Source organism: Myodes glareolus, chromosome 16 (genome assembly GCF_982192425.1).
Source record: "Myodes glareolus chromosome 16, mMyoGla1.1, whole genome shotgun sequence".
NCBI classification, from domain to species: Eukaryota; Metazoa; Chordata; class Mammalia; order Rodentia; family Cricetidae; genus Myodes; species Myodes glareolus.
The window spans coordinates 1,562,231-1,588,251 of NC_142041.1; the positions used below are offsets into that span (position 1 = coordinate 1,562,231).

General features: G+C 36.2%; 1 protein-coding gene across 1 annotated transcript in view; it reads right to left on the reverse strand.

Annotated features, from left to right (window-relative positions):
• Mmp16 (matrix metallopeptidase 16) overlaps positions 1-26,021 on the reverse strand; it is a 238,396-nt gene that overhangs the window by 52,564 nt on the left and 159,811 nt on the right. Inside the window, exons 5-6 of the mRNA XM_048420470.3 lie at positions 21,763-21,924; positions 19,647-19,858 (exon numbers count right to left, since the gene is read on the reverse strand). Of these exons, the coding sequence (XP_048276427.1) occupies positions 19,647-19,858; positions 21,763-21,924 (374 nt within the window). The remainder of the gene's footprint in view (positions 1-19,646; positions 19,859-21,762; positions 21,925-26,021) is intronic.

The window sequence follows — 26,021 nt, forward strand, 5'->3', positions numbered from 1 at the left end:
GGATACATAACACATTTTCATACTTTAGAGATAATTGAGCTTCTGTGAATTGACATCACAGTTTTAGCTTTGCCCCATAATCTTCTGTGAGTTTGGACTGTTGGCTGATTGCTTTTAAGGCAGAATGAATTACAACAATTTAGTCTATAAACTCTGGGATCAAACATTGGCACATTCTGCTTTCCACTACAGGGAAGGAGAGCTCTTCTGAACCACCCTCTGCTTCCTACCTTCCACCCCATCTTCTGACATCCCCTCCTTTGACATAATCTCTTCTTTTGCTTATTTTTCATTATTTTTAGTTCAAATGCAAACACATGTAATTGCTTTAAAGTGGTATCTCATATACAAATGATTTTATGAAAGAATAGGAAGAAGTAAATTTAAAAGAAATGAAAAAGCATTCACACTGTGATAACACTGGTAAGAAGCGAAATGACTGTTCTATCAGTCAGCATTTCAACTGTAAAGTGCTCATGGTGTGCAATAAGCTACAACTAAGCAAAACAAATTATTCGAGCCTGCTGGACACTCAGCAATGAGTAAACTAAAGAGAGTGATTTGCCCTCCTCAAGTATCAGCCAATAGCCAACAGTTCAGAGGTAAAGGATAAGGCCTATTGGGCATCTCCTTCCTTCATGTCTATTGCTGATGGCCTTTCTTGTGTGGGACCAGTGCAGGAAACACGTTTAGTGAATTAATTATTGTAATATGTTATGGAATCCAGAGAAGGACATTAAAGTCCCTCACTTTATATTTCTCATCCACTCTTCCAGAAAACTCTGCGAGCCATAAAGAGGGTGGTATAAAGGTCTGGTTAGGTATGAACTTCTCTGCAACATAGGAAGCTCTGACCCTCTGCACTAACTACTACAACTGTTCCTTGTAAGGAGAGACTTCTTTAATTAAGGCTGGGAGTGGTTTCTTTTATGACTATAAGCATATAAAAATACAAAAATGAGACTTACAGAGTTTATCATGAATGATTAGATAGTGGGTCTCATTATAGATGGTTGTGAGTCACTGTGTGGTTGTTGGGAATTGAACTCAGAACCTCTGAGCAGCCAGTGCTCTCAACCACTGAGCTATCTCTTCAGGCCCTCTCTGCACGTCTTCCTGTGGACATTGCTGTGCTTGGATTTTCTTGCTTCCTGTTTCATGAATTTTCCCCTTATAATAAATAAAATACAATTGTTTTAACCTTAGATAGCCTGTTTATTTCAACCAGCGGGTTACTGAACAAAGTTTCCAGTACCATATATGAGATATGTTCTTATGAGTTGGCCAGAGAGGGTACAAGAGCAACTCCACACACAGACACAATAATACGAGTTCTTGTCCATTCTTTTGCTGCTCACCAGAACTAGAGAATACGACTATATTATGGAAGACACCTCACACCATGCTTGTAAGATACAGAGATCAAAAACTGTAACAGAGCTGGGAAATCCCTTCCCTGTTAGCTAGCACTGAAATGTTATGCAGTGTTGAGTGAACTGTTGAGGGAGAAAAGACATCATTTGTCTTCTCCAGCCGTGAACCCTATGAAGCAGAAGACCTACCTGCCAGGAAAGATAAGCCTAGCTGTGCAGCATGAGGTGGTCCATGCTTATCTTCCTCTTGTTTTTATTTTTTTTCTTTTAAGAATCGAATTTAGTCTTGCACATGCCAAGCATAGACTCTGCCAGTGACCCTCATCATAATCTCTGTCTGAACTAACATCTTGAAATGCAACACAATTATGATTTGCAGTAAATTAATATCCTTTGGTATCCATATTTTGTAATTTTCCTTGTTTATAAATTAAATTTAATGCAAATATTTTAAAAACAATTAAGTTTGAATGTTCATGTAATTGTTGCTTTACAATAGTCCAACTACACATTTTAAGGTACAGATCAATTGAACCCTTACATGGATAGGAAGTGTACACATGTTGTGGGTTCAAGCCTTGTTTAAGGATTGACTGGATTAGAGCTGGAAATGAAATACAAAATTAAAATGCATTTTAACTTTTTCTTTTTATGTATATATTAAGAATTTCAACAAGAGTACAAATGTTTCCTGTTTGAAATGTGTAAAGGCTTTTATGAAAACAAACTTTACAGGCTATTGCAGAGTTTTCACCAAGTGACTCACATTAATATGAGGTGCTATAACACATATTTAGTATAAGGCTTGGTTGGAGATGAAAGCAGAGCAGATTACTGGCAATAACAGAAAGGACTCATCATTTCACATGTAAAATAACCACATAGCGTGGGTTCTTGGGGGAAGCACCATGGTAATATTTTTATGTAGGATGCTCATGTGTGAGCCCAGAAATAACTCCATTATAGCAGCATTTCCTACATATTTCAACAGTCTTTGAAAACAGAAAGTGAGTGCTAGATTATGGAAGATTCACTCATGAATATTGCTACTGAAGAAATTGATCGAAGGTATTTTTGTGTTGTTCATTTGCAGGCTAATTCATAAAATAGTTAACTATAATCACACAAACTTATTGGAAGGAATTACAAGAGTGAAACCCAGTAATTATGGCTGCTGTTAACCCTTCACCATTCTTTGAAGAGTCAAGGCAACCTACAGCTTTGTTTTCAAAAGCATTTACTGACTAGAATTACAAAATTCAAGGCAAGGAAAAAATACTGCACTTTTTCTTCTCTTGCTAAATTCTAGCCACTATTTAGTTTATATGGAATAGTTCTAAGCAGATCTCATTTATGGAAACATAAAATAGCCGACAAAGTATTTCTGGTCCTGTAATTTGCAGCTTCCAGAGAAATGAGAGTTAGCTATTGATGATCAGCACATCTCAGAAGTAGCATGGTTTTGTTTCCTCAAGCAAACACTTTACAAACATGATTCCAAGCTGATAGGTCAGCAATAGGGAAGTGTGTGCACTGATTTTCTTGGTCTCTTGAAAGTCCATTAGAGTCCCTCAAACTGTAATGGCCATTAATCAGTTTTACTTGGTTGCTATGCTAAGCTTTTGCGGGTGCCAAGAAGAAAAAGGCCTTTAAGGAATGTCAGTTCCTCCAGAATCTGCTTGTCAAGGGATTTCAGTTTTCTTCCTATGGCTTTCCAAACACTTATAAAGGTTTACTTTTCCTTACTGGTAATTTCCACATTATGAATTCATACAGTTTATAACGGTAACTCAGGGTGGAGTGTGCGGTTAGGAAGTTAGAGGCAGAGTTGATTGGGTATCAGAATAAAAGATTTTACAGTACATTCATGCTTTCCCACTGCTGATTTCAGTGTTGTGAAAAAAGGATGCAATTTTCTAAAAGTCATTTTTAAAGCTCTATTATTTTTGCTTTGAAAATATACTGAAAAAATTCAATTTTATTGCTATAATGTCCATAGATAAACTGAAATATACAGATGGATTTCTTAAAATATCTGGTCCCTACTAACAATAGATATCAAAAAACAAGGTAAGGATCCCTAGGAGCCTTGAATTCTTAGTGTTGAAACTGGGCTCTAGCATTGAGCTTACGTGATGAGGTCATGTTCTTCACATCTGAGGCTCCAATTGCTGAGACATCAGAGAGTGAAAGGGTATTTGAGAGCTTCTTTCATTCCATTCACACAATTACAGTGAACATGGGCATGCTATAGTTAGGCTGCGGCTTGCTCTTGTAGTCCCCAGTAAAGCTAGTTAAGAGAGTCATGTCGTGATGGAGACTTTAACTGGGATGAATGTATTTCAAGGCAGTGGAGTTGATTCTTGCAAGAGTAGGTTCGTCCCTCTCCCTGGATCATGTCTGCTTACCCAGTGACAGCTTATCAGAGGAAGCTACCCTACCCTGAACTACCTGGACTAGACCACATTAAATAAAACTATTTTATTTAAAAATTGTGATTTCAGGTGTTCATTAATGCTATAAAACACAGACTCAGGTGAGAATAGTTACAGATTTTCCAAACTGTTAAAATATCCAGAAAATTCAAAGTATCTATCCAATTTAAAAATATTTGAATGGCATTTAACAACAGAGAATCTCTCTTGACTAATTATTGAATATTGTTTTCTGAAGTGACTTTGTCCTCTCATAAATGACATTCTCCAAGCTGAAGGACATCTCTGAAACTTGAATCTCTGCCTGATTATCTAATGAGCAAGTAATGGTGTCCCTGAGAATGTCTTCCTGAATACCCTCATCAGGTTGCTAGCTGAGCTCTCAAAAGACTTCAAAACCCATGGTTATTGAAATGTTGTTATTAAATAATCACCTCTTCTCCACTGTCAAACCTAGGTTGCCTGGAAGGAGTAGAAACTAGAGTGGACTGTAAGCATGAACATGACAAGACCAAGCAGAATGGGCTTAAGCTTTAAGTATACAACAATGCTTTACTATCTGCACCTCTCAATAAAAATGATGCTTGCTTACCCTGATGCGCAATGCTCACTTAAAAGGCCAACAACACATTATCTACATTTCTTAAATAGAATCAGTTTTAAGAAAGAAAACTGTTCCGTGAGTTTGGTGCAAACTTATTTGACAGACAACTTCACTTGAATTTATATGAGGAATTTTATGATTGACTCATATATTTGCATATTTTATTTACTTTAAACATATTGTACCTATTAATATTTCACTACATATCATACACAGTATATAAATATATATACATACTTATCTATTAAAATATATATTTTTTGTATTCATGTGATATATTGTTTGTATTTATATAATACACATCATGCTATACAATACTATTGTATTACAAATACACATGAGATTTTATGAAGAGGTACTAATGAGGGGTAACAGCCCTGACTGTGGGCTGTTTCTCTAGACCCTAGGATGCTATTGTAGAAGAAATTTTCTATGAACTGAATTGTCATGCTGAAATTGAAAACAAAAACAAAATCTGAAAAATAAAATAAGCTGAAAAAACTTTAAGTTTGGGTGATACATGTACAGATCTGTGATAATAATCTGTAAAACCAGTTTTCTAAAATCTACTTCAAATTTTTTTCTTGATTTTATTATATTATAAACACCAGTACATCGGCAGTCAAATTTTTAATTTGAGCATTAATAGCAATTGCATTACTTCCACAAACTCTAGCATGATATTTCTGCTCCTTTGATTCCCTAGAAAATTATTGCTATTTTTAGTTTCTGTCTTTAGGGGTTTTAAGAACAAGCACAAGAAACAGACATAGGCCCTAGGTTTCTGGGCATTACCTGAGTGCTTGGGTGTGTAACGTGCATCAGCGTAAGTGTTGTTTACAGACACAGCTGCTGTCAGAGAGGATCCTGGCCTGGAATATGGATACCCAAGTGATTCCTAAACACGCAGCCCTTATGTGGAAGTCACATGCCTTCAAGAGAGCTGTCTAAATATAGCTATCTTCATGGTGTGATTTCCTTTTGCTTTCAGGCATTAGGTTTCCTCTCCAGACTCATCCATCAGTGGGAATTCGAGAAAATCTTCTAATGCTGTAAGTTCTGATAGTTAACACTGGAAGGAATCTTACTTAACTGTATCTAGTGAAGAGAGAGGATGCCTTGGACATTTGAATGTGAAGATGCTGCCTCTGTAGAATAAATTCCAATCAAAGTCAGACCTATCCATGCCCAGCTCTGCTTTCTTAATATGTTTCTAATTCTACTCTGCACATACACAGAAGGCATCCCTTACAGTGGAAGACTCAGGAATGTGATGTCACCTGATGTAGCCTTTGTGGTGATTCCTTGTGCAAAGACAATCTTTTAATAACTTTTTGGGAAAATGTTTATAAGGAATCAGAAAAAAACCATTATTTCCATTGAAACAAAATTATTAAAATGAAAAATAATGTATGTTAAATAAGAATGTTGATCCTGTTAATAATTTGACAAAAATTAAAAAGCCTCCTCCTCCCTTTGCATCTCCTCCATGTCATTATCCTCTTCCTCTTCTTCCTCTTTCTCCTTCTTCTCCCTGCTTCCTTTTCTCTATCCCTTTCCACTCCTTGTTTGATGAGGTATATTTATGCCATTTACTCTAAATTCAAAATCAATATTCTTTTGTCTTATCCTGTTTAGTAGCTGGCACTACAAACATTAACAAACACAAAGAAAGATCCTTTCTGTCTATAGATTCATGCTATTTCACATTTTTGCTCTTCCATAAAACCACAGTTTAGCTAATATCAGACTGGGGAAATTATAACCTTCTGTAACACCTGTCCTCTCTTGTCTCTACAGGCACATACACTTATAAATACACACACACACACACACACACACACACATACACACATACCACATACATGTGTGTGTTTGCACACACAAACACATAAACATAATTAAAAATAAAATAAATCTAAAAGTTAATAAATACATTTGGTACATGGACCCAATTTCTCTGGTTCCCCAGCACACAGCTGATAAAAAATGGTAAACAGATCTGAAAGTCTCCAGAACTCAGTGCTGTTCAGACTCAAAGAGCCAATATTAGTATTATAACATATTAATATATATTAATGACATAGATATTAAAAATAAGTTTCAAAGGTAGAATGTAGATCTGACACTGAGCTGAAAAACACTGGTAACCTGGATTATGACTAGTGTTTAGACCTAACCAAATTATGAGAAGAAGGGTACAGGATTCTAGAATCCCAATCATGTCATTACTGATGAAAGGCATTAGGGTCCTGCTACAACGAAGGGGGTGTTTCTGAGATTATTACCAATTCTGACACCAAAAGCAAATTTGAGGAATTCAGAACCTTCCTAGGTTTGATATTTTCCTAGGATTGAACCAAGAACTCACTGAACTCTGCTGCATCCATGTTTTATTAAAGTATACATATTTTTTAAAAAGGAAGGGACACAGCCTTCAACAGAGGCAATTCCTCGCATCCTTATTGAATGGGTTTTAAAAACACACCCAGAATGGCTGGGTGGTGGTGCACACCTTTAATCCCAGCACTTGGGAGGAAGAGGCAGGCAGATCTCTGTGAGTTTGAGGCCAGCCTGGTCTACAGAGCTAGTTCCAGGACAGTCAGGACAGTTAGGGTTTTTACACACACACACACACACACACACACACACACACACACACACACACACAATAAATAAATAAATAAATAAATAAATAAACAAACACACACACAGAGCAATAACTTTTGGGTTCTTATTCATCAAGGTCACATTTTGTTTCTATTCAACCTACATCATTTGCTTTCAAATGTACCATTAGTGCTTATTTGTCCCATGAAAACGGAAACACTTTAAAGGAAAGAGTCCTGAGATGGAGGTCATTGAAATCCTCCTTTGAGGACTCACAGGCTGACTCTTTGTCACATATTTGTTCAGTATCCAGAACTATTCACTCCTATTGTCACCCACCTACCTAAGCACAGCAGTGACTCAAGACTAATCAAACAGATAAATGAATGTAACAACGAACAAGGGACTATGTTCATATACACTGAAATCCCAAGTTTTCAGCTTGTAAAAACATGTTTTTTTTGTTTGTTTTTGTTTTTTCTCAGTCCATTCTAAGTTAGATTATTGTTTTGATTGCCTGCTCTCTGGTTCACCTTATTGATTCAGGTTCATGAACTACATAAAGACAAGGCCCATAGAAAACTTCAGATTTAGCTAAAGAGTTGAAATGGATCAACTCATAACCCTGGTTCAAAGCCTCGGTAGTTGCAGATTTTGTCACCTGGCTAGCTTTCCCCAATCCTTACCACCAGGGTCAGTTCTCCAACACTATCCTTGCTAGTTCACCCTTTACAGTGATGAGCAAGGGGCAGTTCTCTTGTTTTCAAGCCCTCAGATTTGGCTCCTCCACACCTATAACAGCAGGGCCAGCTCTATTGTGTTGCCCAGCCAAACTACAGGGGCCTCTCTCCTGAGTGCTGCAGCTGGTGAGGGGCAGGGACAGCTCTTCCACTCATATGACCTCCTGGCCAGCTTTCCCATCTGCCACAGGCAGTGAAGGGCATAAAGCGGGGAGGGAATCTCTCCTTGATCACACCACTATATGGCTGATGAGGAGTGGGACCCGATTTCCCATGTTCACATTCTCATTCTCATTCTCTGGGCTGGTTCCCCTATGCCTTGATCAGATATCAGTAGATGTCAATAGAGTCAGCTCTACTGGGCTGCCCAGGTAAAGTGTAGGGCCCATTTCCCAAGTGTCGTAGCGAGTAAGGGAGAGGATCAACTTCTTTTCCCATCACAGGAGGTATGGGTAAGAGGGGAAGGGTAATTTCTCCCCTTGCACCACATGGTGGATGAGGGGGTGTGGCCAACTATCCCACTCTCATACCCTCAGGACCAGCTTACCCATGCCTTAGCAAATAGTTAGCTCTACTACATTGCCCATGAGAAGAGCAGGGCCTCCTTTCTTCAGTGCTTCAGCTAGCTGGTACAGGGGAGGATCAGTTTCTTTGTCTGTTTCAGGTGATGAGGGACAAGGAATAGGGGTTATCTCTCCCTTGCCATGCCACTGTATGAAAGACAGGTACTGGAGACAGCTCTCCCATGATCACAACTTTGGAGTTGGCTCACCAACACCTCCACGAAGACTGTCTGATTTACTGTTCTGCCCAGGTGAGGTGCAGGGCCTGCTCTCCTGCTCTTATGACCTTAGGGCTAGTACTCTGAACAGCCTCAGGCATGCCAACATATAGTAGATGAAGGGAAGGCTCAGATCTCTCACCCTCAAGCTCTAGGGGCAGCTCATCTCATCCAGCTAGCTGTGTCCTATTCCCTGCCAATAGTGTCAGCTCTGCTGTGCTGCTCAGACAAGGTACATGGCCTGTTCTGTGTGTTGTGGCTAGTAAAGGGAAGGGTGAGCTCCCTCATCAGCTGGAGACTTTAGAGGAAAGTGGGGAGTGCTTCTTTCCCTCACCCATGCCACCACATGGTAGATGAAAGTGGAGCAACCTGATCTCCCATTCTCATACCCTCAGGGCCAGCATGCCCATTACCCTGTGCACAGGGTCAGTTCTATTGTGCTGCCCAAGTGAGTGGTCTGACCCTTTCTCCTGAGTGCTTCAGCCTGTGAGGGGCAAGACCAGTTCTCCCTAGTGTTGCAGTCAATGAGTGGACGGCGCCAATTCTGTACAGCCCTATCCTCTGTCTTTGGTGGTATCAGAAGCCATGGACATCAACAAGACCATGAACCTAGACATGGGCCCCCACAGTAGCTCAGATTCAGACATCTCCATGGTCCCGGGTGGCAATAAAGCCACTCTCCCTGCCTGCTCCTTACTGCTTTCACCTCTTCAGATATGCCTCTGTCTACAGGACATTTTGTCGCTCCCATATCACACCATACATTTGCTCACCATAATAGTGCATGCCTGCCAAGCATCACAAAGCACCAAGTAGGTCCATGTTTTCTCTCTGAGCTAGAGATAGACGAACCCATACCTGCATATGGGTCCTTTTGTCCAACTCAGTCTGTCTTGGTCCTGGGAAGGGCCATGCTTCCTCCCAGACCTGCATGTGGGTCCCTTTGTCCCACTCAGTCCACCATTTTCATCACTCTTTCTACTAACGTCTAGTAACTTCTGACATGTAGAATAAAGCCTTAAGTTTTCAACATGGTATGCAAGATCATTTATGAAGCACTCTTGGCTTCACTTTTCAGTTCCAGTGAATTGGACTCTACAGAATACCATACTGTCTTCTCAATGTACCATCACTTCTTAACCTCAGCTTGACTGATGCTAACTGTTCTGACAGGTGCAGATAAAATAGCCTCCACAGACACATTTCTTGATGTATGTCCTTCTGTTGTACATTGTACCTTAGCTATTGACATACTGTCAACTGGGCTGTTATCTACCCCAGGGACAGAACAGGTATTAACAAGGATAAAAAGAGCAGCTCCAAGTCTCTAATGATTATTTCATGGACAGCCAACACTTTCTTGAAAAAAAAAAAGAGTGAAAAATCAAATTCATAATAGTGCATAGTAATCATGAGCTTCGGGAGGTCATGTGAAGTTGTCAGAGAATCATTTCAGACAGTTTAAGTTTAATATTGTGTTTTACCCTAGATTAAAACTGGTATTGATTAGAATCACAGTGCCACCATAAATAGCTACAATAACAGCAATTGTAGCAACTACTTGAGCATTTGATATATTAGATATGTAGGTGGTGTACCGTGTGCTACTTTTTGATGAGCTAACAAACTGCATGTAAGCCCTTCTTACATTGCAGAGTTTAATGGTACTCTTTGGATATATTTTCAAATTATCTTTTCATCCTGCATGATATTACAACACCATGCTGTAAACAGAATAAATTCTTACCTTGGTTTTGAAAACAACAGAAAGACTGATTATACCAAAATATTTGGTTAGATTGAGACACAGAAAGCTATTGTCAATTTTGACTGAACTTGAGTGGGTATAAAATCAAATTTACTTGGAATTTTTCCTAAATTGTATTATTGAAATACATCACCATGATTTTGTCCAAGGTAACTTAGTCATAGTCTAAGGGAAAAATGACAATAAATAGATTAATAGCTTCTGCCTTTTGATACTATTTGGAAAATCACATCACTTTATCATTATTTAACCTATTACAACTCTCAAGGTTATTAAGCTGTTTTATATCACTAAATTTTGGGTCATTATATATGCAAAATATTCTGAAACAGTATATATGTAAAATGGTTTCACAATCCCATGATGCTAAGATTTGCCTTTCTCTTTCTGAAATCTTTCATGTGCCTTGAAAAGGCATGCATTTTAAATAATGAGATATGTAACAGTTTCTGTTTTACCATTTCATCATATTGTAAGTGAATCTCATTATTTGATACTTTTTTTATAATTACCCTTACCGCTAAGACTCACATATATTCCCACCTGTTGATGTATTAAAATTTCCTGTGCTGTTACTGTGCTACTATATAATGCAGGTTTTCTTGTAAGTTTATTCTACCAAGAAAGCATTAATGAATATTATTATCCAAAATATAAGGAAATGTATCCACTTTTATTATTTTCCAGGTGAATTATCACATTGTTGGTTATTAATTTGAAAATATACAAATTCTTCTGTCTGTTAAAACACATACTATCACATATCATACTACATGACTGCTACTGTCATTTCTTAGTTAGAAATTGAGGTTCCTTATTTAAGAAAACACTTTACAATTTATTTTTCTTAGGTGCAGTATCTAATTTTCAAATTGTACAATAAGGTTCAGCTAACTCCAAAACTGGGTATTAGTCTTGAGATATATAAAACCACAAATAAATCCTTAAAATAATTCTATTTTCAAAATAGGATAAAATAATACATTTTTTTCTTGAAAAAGTATGTAGGACAGAGAAAAATACAAACTAAAAGGAATAAAACCCTGAAAAAAATTGCTATTGTTTTTTTCTTTCATGTTTAGGAATTGAACACAAATTCTTTTGTGTTCAGCAAGCATGATACCACTAAGCTTGTTCTGAGCCTCCACAGCTCCAATTTTGTAATCAGGAGATAACTGTTCTCATTTGGTTATAATATTTAGGCATTGTACTTTATTGCTTTTGCTTTTGGTATGGTCTTGCACATATAAAAGAACTAATGCACATGCATATATGTGTATTTACAACACAGATGTATAAACACCTAAGGTGCAGGTTTGAACTTTCATATTCCTGACAATCTAATTTTCCTCCCTAAATATTGTGTTTAGTCTATGCTCTATCCATTTCAGTTATTGCCTTCCTATATATCCAGGTAACTATAGTGCATCTCAATGTTTTGTTCTGAAACAGCAGAGTTAAAATATTGATCTATAACACACACACACATATATATATGATCTCTATATTTATATGTATGATCTATAACTCATATATACATACATATCTATCTATCTATCTATCCTCAATATTTAAAATTACACTGCATTAATCTAATTAGAATTCCCAGTGATGGTCATTTGGATAGTGTCCAGTATGTCATCACTTCAGACAATGCAGTAGCAAATTATATGGGTTTAGCCATGAAGTACTCATGAGTGAAATAACGAAAAAACACGGATGGCTGGTTTTATTTGTTAAAAATTTGTTTGGGGTTATTTTTACATAATAAACTTTCACTTGTATTCTTAGAAAGGTGTGTATACTCATCAATAAATTTATTTCTAGATATTTTCTTTTACTACCATTAAAAATATTGATTTGTCTTAAACATCCTTGATTTCAAACCACACAATAAAAGAAATGTACCCAGGGCTGACAAGTTGGTTTCCTAGTATGGGTGCTTGCCATCAAGTTTTATGACCAAAGCCAGATCTTCTGGACCCATGTAGTGGAAGGAGAGAACTGAGCCCACAAGTTATTATGTGTCCTCTACATGCACATCATGACCTACTGGTGACTACACATACACACACATATAAATATACCCACATACACATCACACAATGAATTCAATAAAAAGTAGTAAACCCTGTAGTATTTGTTGAGTATAAAAGAAAAGTAATAAGAATGTAAATAGTACCTTCAATGGTGAGCTCTTTAGAGTTCTAAGAGTATGTATTGAAACAACCTTCTGAGGCCTTTTGTTCTTATATAAGGTGTTGTATATGTATGAGAACACATGTAAAACACTGAAGAAAGTATCTAGTGACTCATGGGTACTAAATGGGTGTAACATATATTAGTATTTCATTATGGGAGGTGTATGACGTTTTTATAAATAAAAGAAACTTAGAAAAACCTGTGAGAATCAATTGGGCTAAAATATTATTTTCTTTTATTCATTTTGAGTTTTATAATTTACCTAAATTACCTGACCATAAAAACCTAGAGTTCAGGAATTTTACAAAATCATGGACATTTAGAAAGAGCGGTAGAAACTGCCAGTTACCCACTAAGTATCTAGTCCTTCTCTTTCAATCTACTGACATCTGAATCTTATTTGAGAGAACAATTTGCAGAATTTTCAAATCTTGCTTATGAGGCATCTCTATATAAGTAGCAACATAACAGCTGTAGCCATGGAAAGAAAGCTGAGCATTTCTGTCTCCCCGCCCCCCGTACAGTTGCTACATATTCATCTGACATTTTCTTGTTCTGTTTAAAACATGAAATATCTGTGGGCAAAGCGTTCATCCTGACACATTGAGAGCTAAAAACCATCAATCATGATGTGTAGGGAATTGATGATTGATAGCGCTTGGAATGAAAGTTTGGCAGAAGACTTATACAATTTAAATTACCTTGTCTACATATCAATTAAAAATTTGAAGAGTAAGGACTCCCCTTCTCCTATCCCATTAGAATTACAATTATTACTTGCAAAATAATGTGGGAGAGTAATTATTTTCCAATATTGTCTTTCCATGCCAGCACATTGTAATCTTTCTCTTATTTAATTCATTTTAATTTACATAATAAAAGTTTTTTTTAATATCCCACATAATAATCTCATTTAAAGAAAAAATATGATGTGCTAATTGCAAAAACTATTCTAAGTATCGGGAATAGAATAATGAATAAGAATATTGAGAACCCTCCTCATGGAATTCAAATTCAGGGAACACAGTAATAAGCAAAACTGCCATTCAGTAAATAAATATTTAGTGAATGCCACAATTATTTCAGGCATTTCTACTTAAATTGAATTTTATGACTGTTTTAATTATGCTAAGGATAGTTTCCTATTTATTCAGTCTAAGTGGTAGTATGGTATTCATATAAAGCTACTATGTTTCTAGCTGTCTTTCTAAATTTTGTGTATTTAAATGAATTTCCATTGATTTTCATAGAAATTTTTAGGAAGCTACATAATTTAGCGATGATTATAGCTTTATTCATACTGGATTCTAAATAAGTATCTACATGACCACCTCATTAAGATTAAAAAAATATACTCTAAAATTTTTTAAAAGATCTGATTGAATTTTTTAAAATAACTGAACAGTTGCAATGATGATTACAACACAGTTAATTTACATTTAAAGTGGACACAAAACAGTAAAATGTAACTCTTGCTTTCCAGAAATATAAGTAATTTTGTTGAGCATTTCTTTTTCTTTTAATCATGGTGACAGATTACCTGAGAGCAAAATAGGAAGGAAGCTTAATCTGAGGTCACAGTGTCCCAACCATGTTGACAAAACCAAGTCTTTTTACATTAATGATGTGGCATGTTTTTCATCTTCCAGCTTCAAACATTACCTCTACTCTTTCATTTTTTAAACATAATTTAATATTTAATAATTGAAATTTGCTTCATATAACATCATCCAATTCTTCCTGATAGTTTCTTTCCCACTAAAATAAAGACAAATCATTCAATATTTTCCTGTTAAAGCCTAGGGCATAAGTCATTTTCACTGAACAACTAGGTCTCGCTATTTTTACCTCAGTAATGGTACCTAGCATCATCAGTGATCAGGCCCAGGGAATGACAATGCTTTACATGGTATTATTTTTTTTCTTCATTTTTCAGTGTTTTTGTCTGATCTTCACTGCTTACCTTATGTAACTTCATAGTTCTCAAAGATTATAAAGCTGCAGGTTTAACTTTCTGAAGCAAGTATCAATATAGAATACATGTGCACACACATACACACATTAGTATGGAATCCACATGCACACACATGTATACACATATATGCACTACCTAGTTGAACCATGGTTCTAGCATTATTCACTGTCAATGAGAAGATGACATTGAATCCTATGAGAGTAGCAAACAGAAAAAACCACACCTATTGCAATGGAAGAACTCTTTCTATCAAGAAACATATTTACCTAAAGTTACTACCTTTTGTACAAATCTAGATCTTCCATTTTTTAATTAAAAATATACATATAAAATTTAAGAATATTAATGCCCATTAAGATCTTTAAAACAACATGAAAAATAGGACAGCAGAAACACCTGCATGTAATCTAGAGAACCACCTGAGTGTGATCCCTGGAATAAGCACGAATCATATTATTTTATTGTTTTTCATACCTATGGTATGAATTGCCTTCAGCTTGATTAAGTTGCTACACTGAGATTCCTGCTTGTTAGTGGTGACCATTGCGGTATGAATTAACTAACTGTGACTCTGAGCAAGGCTATCATCTACTTAAAAGTATGCAACAAAGACAAATCATTAGAGACAATGCACTATAAAGATGCACAGAATAGGCATACAAGCAATTCGAACAATCTTAGCAGAGCAGTCAGGATCTGAGTTTTCTGCAGAGACATTGGGTTAGAAAAAGAATAGAAGCTGGGGCTTCACGGGACAAATCTCCAGACACTGAAACTAAGGGAGTAGATAGGAGACGTTAATAGATATTGTGGTCTTTGATTTGTTTAGATGCTTTATTAAATAAAAGTAAAATATCATGCTACTTAAGAGTAGGATCGAACAATAATATATTTCTAAATATATTTTACAGGACAATAAACAGGGTAGAATATGAAAAAGCATGTGCTTACAGAGAGAATATTTATTTACTTATTTGAAAATTTATTTTATTCAGTGTACATTGGTGTGAGGGTGTCAGATCCCTTGGAACTAGAGTTGCAGACAGTTGTGAGGTGACAGGTGGGTGCTGGGAATTGAACCGGATCCTCAGGAAGAACAGTCAGTGCTTTTAACTGCTGAACCATTTCTCAGGAAATGGTTTAAACAGGAGTTTTAAAGAGACTGGAAGAGACTTTCAAGCACAGATGCTAGGTATAAAGAGGACAAAGACACTGATGTAAAGATGAAGGTCATCTAGATTAAATAGGCAAAGCGTAGAGGGAGAAATTAACAGACCAGCTATCACTCACAAAGCAGAATTTGGCTGCCATGGGTACCCACAACACCCCTTCAAAGAGTTACAGCCCTCTCTATTTGTTGCTCTTCTTATCACTATGGGAGACAGCTGACGGAAGCAACTGGAGGGAGGAAGGCAAATTTTGGCTTGCGGCTTCAGGGAACGCAATCCATCATGGTGAGATGAAATGCCACTGCGGCTTTCTTCATGGCTGTGAGAGATTCACAGTAGTAGACGATAGCTCATTCACTTTATGACTGACCAGGAGGAAATTACATAGTTGGAACCAGAAGCGAATACTACCTTCCAGGTTCACCTCTACTCATATTTGGCTAGCTAGACCACAGCCATAAGGTGTACACAACCTCCCAAAGCAATATGTCACCTGGCAACACATTGAAACTCAAGAGCCTGTTCAGGGGACATTTCACCTGCACACCATAGTACCCTCTCACCTGACTCTTCCCCTCAGAAACTTGAATGCAAGCTCTATGAAATAAGAATCTAACCTCTTTTATGTACTGTTAAATTGTCAGCACCGAAAACAACACAAACTGGCATCACAAAAAATTCCCGTCAACATTTATCACTTCAAAATATAAATGTAAAATTGAAATATAAAGTTCAATTTTGTATCGGAACATTTGCTGGTCATCCAGATAACAGAATTGAAAAGCTGAGTTGGATGCACAATGGTTTGAAATCAAATACACCTAGTTCAACAGCTCTTTACAGTTACTGAATGAGAATAAATGGCTCAAGTTTTCTGGATTTCTGTCTCTAGTTAGAAAGAATGCTATTCAGTTGTTTCTGTAGGGTTTAGATATGGTGGATATGTACCAGTATCCACCCAGGCACATATGGATTACCCAATCTATAATCTGTAATGGCCATTAACTAAGAATGGGTAATCTTCCATCGTGTCTTCAACTAAATCTGTTCACACCTGAATTATAATACTAAGGACGGGACATTATATTAGATAATAATATAAAATGCCCAATTTTTTCAGTGGATAGAGCTGTCTGCTATCTGCTTATTCAATATCTTGGAAAATTCTGCTATTAAAACTAACTCAAAATGCTAAGTGAGTAAAATTTCCATTTGTATTAAACTCTAGTACTATCTCTTAGTATCGATGTTGTAAATGCAGTGTTTGTTTTAATGGTATTTACATTAACATTTACCTTCTTTTTCAGTTATACAATCTGTGAACAGATGAGAAAGTTTGTTTGTATGCACATATTTTTGGTATCTAATAGACTATCTTAAGCATACATGCTTGTCCTATGACAAAGCAAAAAATATGGAAGCTATAATGTGTGTAGTATTAGGAAAGTTGTTATTAAGAAGAATATAATGCCTTTCATATAATGTTATATTTAAGAAAATTCCAGATTTATATTAGGAACTGTTTCGTTAAGTAGTTTGATAAGTTTGATATATATTAAATTAGGAAAGAAAGTTGAGCTATAACTTTTATGATATCAAAAGTAGTTACTACTGCCTTGCATTATAGAGTCTAAACTATGAGTTTTTCCTTATACTCCTGATTCCAGACACAAGTATCCATAGGACTTTTTTTTTTTTTTTTTTTTTTTGCTAGTCCACTGCACTCTCTGCGTAGCACAGTGTGCAGGACAAAGAAGAGGTTGATTTGATTGCAGATAAGTAGGTATCACACTCTTCTGCAAATACTAGTCTGTTTATACAGACAGAAATAATAAAGAATGCAGCCAGGGTGGATTTCACAGTATATTCTTAGATAATAGTGACACTACGAAAATTTAATTTTATCAAGGTATCATATTGCAATGTGGAAACTTTGCAATAAAGTTTCCTAAGGCAGTAAAATCAAAATCCTAGTCATATAAAATAAACAAATTGCTGTATTTTGTTTTCATTTTCTTCCCAATTGGTTGCTGTGACTCAGCTGCAGAGCAATTGTGAATTATGAAGAGTAACTTTGGGATTCATCACCCAAGAGCAATGGTAGACACACACACACATACAGATGCATGCATACATACATAATAAAGTAAATCTTTTCTTTACCAATTGCATCAAGATTATTAACATACTTGAACTTGAATAGAGGCATCTAGTTAAGTAGCACAAGACATTTATAGAATGTACAATTATTCATGTTAGAGAAAATGATATTTTTAGAGAAAGCATGCCTGCCTTATGCATATAATAACAAACCCTGATTCTATTTTCAAATATAGGAAATAAAATGTTTTGTCTTCTAAAATTATATAAAAGCTATATTTTTAAAATATATCTTTCTTTACCAATTAAGAGAGTCTGTATAAGCAGGATACTATTTCACTAAGTATTAATTCATGTCCACCAAAAATAAGAACACATTATTCTATTTTATTAGATAATGTTGGTCAAACATAGCTATTTTAAAATTCCAATATAACACTGAAATTTTAGCAAAGGCAGTAACAGCAAAATATTAGTCATAAAGAATGAATAAATTGTTACATTTTCTTTTTAATTGGTTGCTACAGTTTAGACTCAGAGGAACTGTGAATGGGAAGCAGGAAGTCCCTCCACCACTCCTGCGCAGACCACCGAAGCAGCAACATGTAAGCTGACATCTGAAAAAGGTACCAAGCCATATGGCTAACACAGACAAGAATTATGGGTTACCGTGAGATGTAAGAATTAGTTAATAAGAAGGCTAAGCTAATGGGTCAATCAGTTTATAATCTTATGGAGTCCTGTGTGTGATTTTCTTTGTGGCTTGCCGGTTGTGGGGTACCGGGCAGGAACAGATACCCCAACAAGACGGCCCTCAAGCTACAGAATTATGGAGAGCAACTTTGGGAATCATCGACCAATAGCCATGGCAGACATACACACAAATGTGTGCATGAACACATGATTAAACTTTTTCATTACCAACTGAATCTAAACTCATTAACATACTTAAAATTATAGTCATTCATAAATATTGGTATTGCAGTATTATAATAACTTTATAACTTTGTATTCCAGGATTGTCTTATTCTTTTCCTTCTGAATTTATTTTTATTTAATATATATTATTACTTACAGTTGTGCAAAATAAATCACATAATTCTGAGATTTTCATGCATATATAAATTCACTTTTTTTAAGTAGTATAAATTTACTACTTATTTTCTCTTCATGAACGGTTCATTGGTGTTATTGAGAATAGAAGTACTTGATCGAGTACATTTTTTAATTCTCAATAAGTAATTTTATAGCTTATAACCAAAGATATAAATTAAGTAGTCTGCTAAGGAAAAACAACAAGTGCCATCAAGTGGAAACCATGGGGCTATAGTGATTTAACTAAGGTGGATGACAGTAGACCCCAAACAAAATGACAAAAGGAATAAAAACAAATGAAAACAATGACAACCCCACCCTCTCACAACAACAACAACAACAACAACAACAAGAAAACAAAGCAACCAAGCAAAGTAGTAATTGTCAGCTGAAATTCCAGAGACATTTTAAGATTTGTATAGTAAGACATCCCAGCAACAGCACGCTGGGAAGTAGCTGAGCGGGCAAGCAAATCACCGCTATTAGATCCCATTCATGATTTAAATTCTGCTATTTTATCTCTTCATAACATGCAGTACTTTTTCAACCTCACATTTCCAGGCATTTCAGCTCCTGCTGACATAAGTGCTTTCCCAAAATAGAATGCCACAGCAATCTTCTGTGAGACATCGACGCCCATTTGTGCACGTACTTTTTAGGATACATTTTTTTTTTTTGAACCTCTTAACTGTGAGAGGGCCTGGAAGGTAGGCTCAGAATGAATGAGACCTTGTTTTCTGAAACGACACTAGACATTTTATCTCTGCTTAAAAAAAATAAACATAGTCTCCTACCTTAAAAACAAACATCTCCCGTCGAAGAATAGCTAGAGTGTTGAAGTTCCCATCACAGATGTTGGGTTTGGCTCCTGGATAGGAAGGCCTGCCAGTGGGAGGCCGGGGAGGTTTTGGCCTGTCATTTTTCCTTGGGTCAACCGGAGGAACAGATCGGTGAGGGGGCACTGTCGGCAGAGGTCTTGTAGGTGGAGGGATCTTGTCAGGAGGACCTTTTGAAAACATGAGGACAGGGCTTGGCTCACTTAAAACTGGAATAGCGCTGAAAGGTACACTACAGAGAACAAGTGCTGATCAGCAGAGGGCACAAACTAAGAGGTCGTTGAGATCGTATATCTTTGAAAACCCAAACTCTCAAATCCTCCCAAGCGCCAGCAAGAGTGTCTCAGTCATGAGGCTGGAGTCCAGCTCCTAGTACTATGATTTCTTTGTTAATTTTTAGTTAGTTTTATTTTAACCCAGTCACTGTTGGAATGTTGCTCTCAAAACCAGTACGGAAGTAGGTTTTTCATGAAGAAAAAAAAAATACAAGTATGAGAATAAATACTGAACTAATAACTAGGAGCTTCATTCAAGGGGAAACTGGACTTTGACAGATGCTGATTCTACGAAAATATTTCCAAAGATAAACACTAGCAAATCAAAGGTTATTCTACCGTATGTCGCCAGCTACCTATTATAAATTTTTACTGATTTCACTATTTTATTTTAATGAAATGTCTTGAAAAATAGTTTAGTGTTTCATTTAAATACTGAATCTAAAGTGTCCATTGATTAACATACAACAGGTGAAATATTAATGTAAGGTATTTCTGAATAAAGGCTTCCAAATCAAGCCAAAGTTTACTCATGTAATTTGCAACAGATGTTAGCCATCATTCCTCAAGGGACTGATGTGTTTTCTCTTTAATAAATAGAGTTGTTCACACTTAATATTTAGATATGGGATGGATAATCTTTCACAGCCATTCAGTCTAGACTACTAATTCTTGAAGTAATGGGAAAGAGACGTCTTTGATTTAACCACGTGGGAGGAATTTCTGATGACAGACACAGGCAATGGATAACTCTGTCAATATCAAAACTCTTTGGATTTGTGTCTCTGACACATATCAGTATATCCAATCCAATCTCAAATTTACTTTAATCCTAAAAGAATGTTTATGACTACATTATTAAAATTGAAAACTAATGTATGCAAAACAAATTAATGCTCATGAATTACACTGTTTAAAATGTAAATCATCCCTTCTGGATAGAGACTGTTGACAGACTGATAGCACACACTTACCGTCGTGAAAATGAAAGTTTTCTTTCCTTAGTCTTGCAAAGAATACCTGCTATCGGTAAATTATGAATGTCAAAATCTTAATAATATGTGAAATGAATGTCTTTACAAAGGTCATGGGTTGTACTCAGGAAGATATGGTCACAGTAAATATGCATGATAACCTCCCCTTTTTCTTAATTTGCATTTTCTGAATAAACCCTATAAGTAAAAATGCTACCAAACCAGAAGTGCAGTTTAGAATATTAGAAATGTAATCCATGCAATCTGTTGATAAAAACTTAGCAACTTATTTGCTTTCCTTCCCTTGTTGCTGACTTTCATCCTGACTAAATAATTATACCTTTGAGTTAAATACATTTTTATGTTGAATAACTTATTTTCTTGATCTTCAAAGTTAACTTGTCTTAGAATTAACAGGAATTTTAAACACTAATTCCAGTTGTCAGTAGATACGAAAGTTTCCTTATATTATGTGTATTATGTGACATTTTATACTTTTAACTACTTTTATGAGTTTATATATTTATTTTAATGTAATGCTACCTAAATTTTACATGTTTATATTATTAGAGACTTATATGAGTTTCCACTAAACACAACAAGAAAGCTCCATCAGTGATTAAGTCTTTCTAGCAATCTATATATTAAGATTTGGGGGACTTGCCAATACAACTTGACTTGTGGAATTTTGCCACTACAACAGAACACTTTTCTTCTATCTTTCTCTGTGTTATATGCTTAAAGACTCTACCTCCAAGGAAAACAAAATGCACATGACTTCCTGTTGCCACATACAATGAGGAATGCAGGAACAGTTGAACCTACCATATATTTTCTGGATGCCCTGCAAATCATCATTAGGAAGCTTGAAGTTGTCCGTTTCCATGTACTGGTAAAATGGCGCCATGATAGCAGTGGGGTCATTGGAATGCTCCAGCCCGAGAGCATGACCCAGCTCATGAACTGCTACCAGGAACAAATCATTTCCTGCCAAATGAGGAGAAGAGAGGTTAAGACTATTGCAAGTGATAGCCAAGGAATGGAAAACGGCAACTTAGTGTTTTCAGTACATTAACCCAGAAAAATAAAAGGACCTTTACTCCAATGGTCAGTTTGATTTTTAACACTGGCTTTTCTACTGGCAAGTATTTGCTTTAAAATATTGAGATGGATGATAGTCATGGTGAAATTACAGATGCTTAGAGAGTAGAATTTTTAAAAAAAGGACCAGCAATATCAAACCCCAGTATCTCTGGTGTTAAAGGATCTTTCCAATTATAAGGTAAAATACATAACTTTTCATGTTCTAACCACTACATTTAACACAATTTTTGCAATAATACCAAGTAGAGCAAATGTACAAACCCCACTTTACATAAGAAACCAACAAGGAACAGAGGATTTGCTTGTCTGGAACAGAAGACCCGGCAGATATATTGTTATAAATTAGACCCATGTTATTGTGACTCCTTTATGAGTTCTAATATCTTGCTACCCAAGAATAAAGTAACACTGTAACTTAAAACATCAATTTATTAGCCAGCACACTGATTACAGTTGTAGCATTAGTTTAATAAATACTAATTCTAATCAATGCATAGATTATCTGAACAAAATGCATTTACTTTGCAACTTTGATCTCTCACTGAGAATTTTCACTTAGGTGAACTTGTATAATTTATTCCATAAAATGTAAATTCAAGAGAAGTAATATTCTGGTCATTCGACTTTCTCCTACTTTCTTTCATTTTCCTCCTTTGTCCTCTTCATTTTCATCCTTCTTTAATTTTTTTATTTTATGTTTAAAGACAGATCTCACTATGTATCCCACGGCCCACTCTCAACTCATGGGCTTCCTGTCTCAGTCTCTAAAGTGCTAGGATTCATATATGTAACTTGGCTTTCCAAGGATTGCATTTACCATGGAACTGATTAAAGATATTGGAGAGGAAGAGCAACACTTTCCTTGGAGGACTTGTTTTGAATGAAGAAAATTTCAATAAACATAACTTTCAGAAAAAAACCTTAAAAACTCTTTTACACAATTTAAAACAATTTATTGAGCCCCCTCTGAGAATTATATATTTTTGACACAAGTAGGAAAATAAGAAGAATATTTGCATTCCAGAGTAGTGTGTCTCAGAATGAAAGAGGTCAAGTGGCCAATTCTCATTTAGTATTGCCACACTGAGGAAGAAGGAGCCACTGAATGGTTTTTAATAAAACATCAGTTTATTTCTAAAAGTATTGAATAGAGACTGGTGTCAAAATTTCAAGGCGTTTTTAAAACAAAAACGATAATGAATGTTTTCAAACTTAAGGAACTTATCTTCTTTTCTTATAAAATTAACTAATAATAAAAATTAAGTTATGAGAGAAAAAATTAACTACATAGTAACTACAATGGAAAAATACTATATATCTTTACTAGATGCTTAGTCTTCCGTAGATTTTTCAAAGAGTTTACCCACACTTTCTTATTTCATTTAGTAAACTTTACGTGATTTGATCACTTATTGTTATTTCCATTTTAGTAAATATGAAAAGGACTAGTGATAGTTTATAAGAATTTCAGTGTCATACAGTAAAATAAGCATGCAGATGTCTCTCAGGCCACTTGCTGAGTGCTTACTTTGAATCACTAAAGTAAACCACATGCATACAGCCATATCAGCATTCCTAAGCTTTACAATGTGGCAATGTGAAGGCAGCCTCATTCACAAAGTGATTAATTATTGCACAATGGTTTAGTTATATTTCCTGTGTGTTAGGTTCTTTCGTAGGCTTTGACAATGAATACTGAACAAAATAGACAAGAAACAAACCAGCAAACAAACTATTTACTTCGCAGCATTTATGTTGAGGTGGAGAAGAGTAGATTGAAATAAGGTAAACAAGGAAAGAATATAGGACAAGAATGACACGAACAATATCAAAGCACAGAAATAATGAGGTTAAAGAGAAAAATTTAGAGCAAATATGGCATTGTAGATAACAATAGTGGAATGCCTGCTAGTCTAAAGAAGATGGCACTGAACATTTCTGGGCAGACAAGGAACACGATTTCATTTCAATTGGACAGAGTCACTCTGTGAATTACTCTATAGCATCAGTTGCAAGACACAAGAAACAGTGTGGGAGCTGTTGCAGAGCAATCACCTCTAAGATAAAACATTTCATAGGAAAGTTCTTTCAGATTCAGAATCTTCTTAAAGCAAGTTGAAGCATCCAGCTCGCAAGCAATTTCATTAAGACTCAGGAATTTAGCAACTCAATGTTTTCAGGAAATCCTTGGTCAGATTCATTAGTCCTTTCTCTCCCCAAGCTTATATAGTAGTGAGAATTGCTTAGAGACACTTAGACTAGGAGAACTACCTAGAAGATGCTCAGACCAGCTGAGATACCTGCAACAAACAGAGTAACCAAGCTGCCTAGAAAAGACTATGACCAACCAAACTGCCCGAAAGAGACACCCTTCAATCTGTCAACGTGCCTGAAAGTTATGGAATGAAGTCTTGTTTACAGCCTCCAAGGGTCATGACCTATGCTGGGATGGTCTTTTGTCAATGCTACTGTTTTAAAGTTATTTCTTCTTTTCTAAGAAACTTCCTCAAAATCACTGGTTCACCAAACTACACTTTGGGAATATTGTTCCTTTGATCTGTAGTCGACTTCCTTTCTGGAATGAGTAGCTTTTGTTCAAGTCTCACAAGGGTCTATTCACACAACAGAAAGTGATACGGAGATAAAAACAGAAAGAAAAGAGGATGACACATACCACGATTCTAGTACTTCTAGAGGAACATGGAGGAGAAAACTGACATTGTGGCCAAAAAAAAAAGAATATAGAGATTAAGACAGTTTTAAGGACTGTAAAAGAAAGTACAGTACAGTTAAACTCCATTCTCTGTTGTTAATCAAAATTAACATGTAGATAATGTTGACTAGCAAGGGAATATTAATGACGGTTTATTCATAATTTCTCTGATAAAATTTTCAGAAAAGATGAGAGAAGGAGTGAGGGAAAGAAAGACACACACAGAGAGAGAGATAGAGAGATAGATAGATAGAGAGAGAGAGAGAGCAATTTATGTAATCAGAGGACAGGCAGAAAGGAGTGTCCTGTAATACAACAGGAGTGTGGAGAGGTGAGAGGTTTGGATGAGTAGTCTTCAAATATAGACATTATAATCAGTTTATAGAAAGTTAAAGAAAAAACAAAGAACTTGACTGATGACAATGACAAAGAATTAATGCAAGGGATACAGAGATAAAAATATGGGCTGTGGCAGAATAGATAACTTTTCTTATCTGCTTTTATTTAAGTCTACCATTTAATACCATTTAATACTATTTAAGTCATTTCCCCATTGTCTACCAGTAAATCCCGGATCCTTGGAGATAAAACCAAGAATACTGGCACACAAGTCTCTGTCCTGACATTCCAAAAATACCTCTTCTCTTCTTTGAACGTTTTCAAGTTAGAGAAATATAAGCTTGTTCTTGTTTGGTTGAAAGTGAGACCCCAGCCCCCTGACACCCCTATATCCAAGGAGTCTGGGATGATTGGAAGTGTCACTCCAGTCCCTGGCATCCATCCTTGGGGCGCCAATGGAGCACCAATGGAGCAGAAAGCTCCATCTCGGGCCCCCTCTCCTGTCAGTTGCCTTGGGCTGGACTCCAGAAAGCCTGCCAAGCCCTGACCCATCACCAGGGAGGGTCAGGACCACTCCCACAGGCTATTTAGGCTCGTGCATGAAATAGGAAGACTTGGTTTCAGGTTTTGCATGTGCCCTCCCTCTCTGTTTTTTCTCCAACATGCTCCCAGTCACCTGAGAGCATGGCGTTTATTAAACTTGGGCATTTTTGATTTGGTCTTATCCAGCTTAACTGGAGTTATTTTGCATTGGTGGCAAGGCTCTTCTTATAATTTTTTCTTAACAGATGGAGGTTTCCCACCGAAAAGGTCTGTTTTTCCCACGGGCCCAGGGCTCAGAGCCGCATGCTGGAAAATGTCCTTCCCGCATGTCCTCAATGCCAGGCAAGATCATCTTCACTCAGTGAGTTCCCCTTTTTTGCTTATG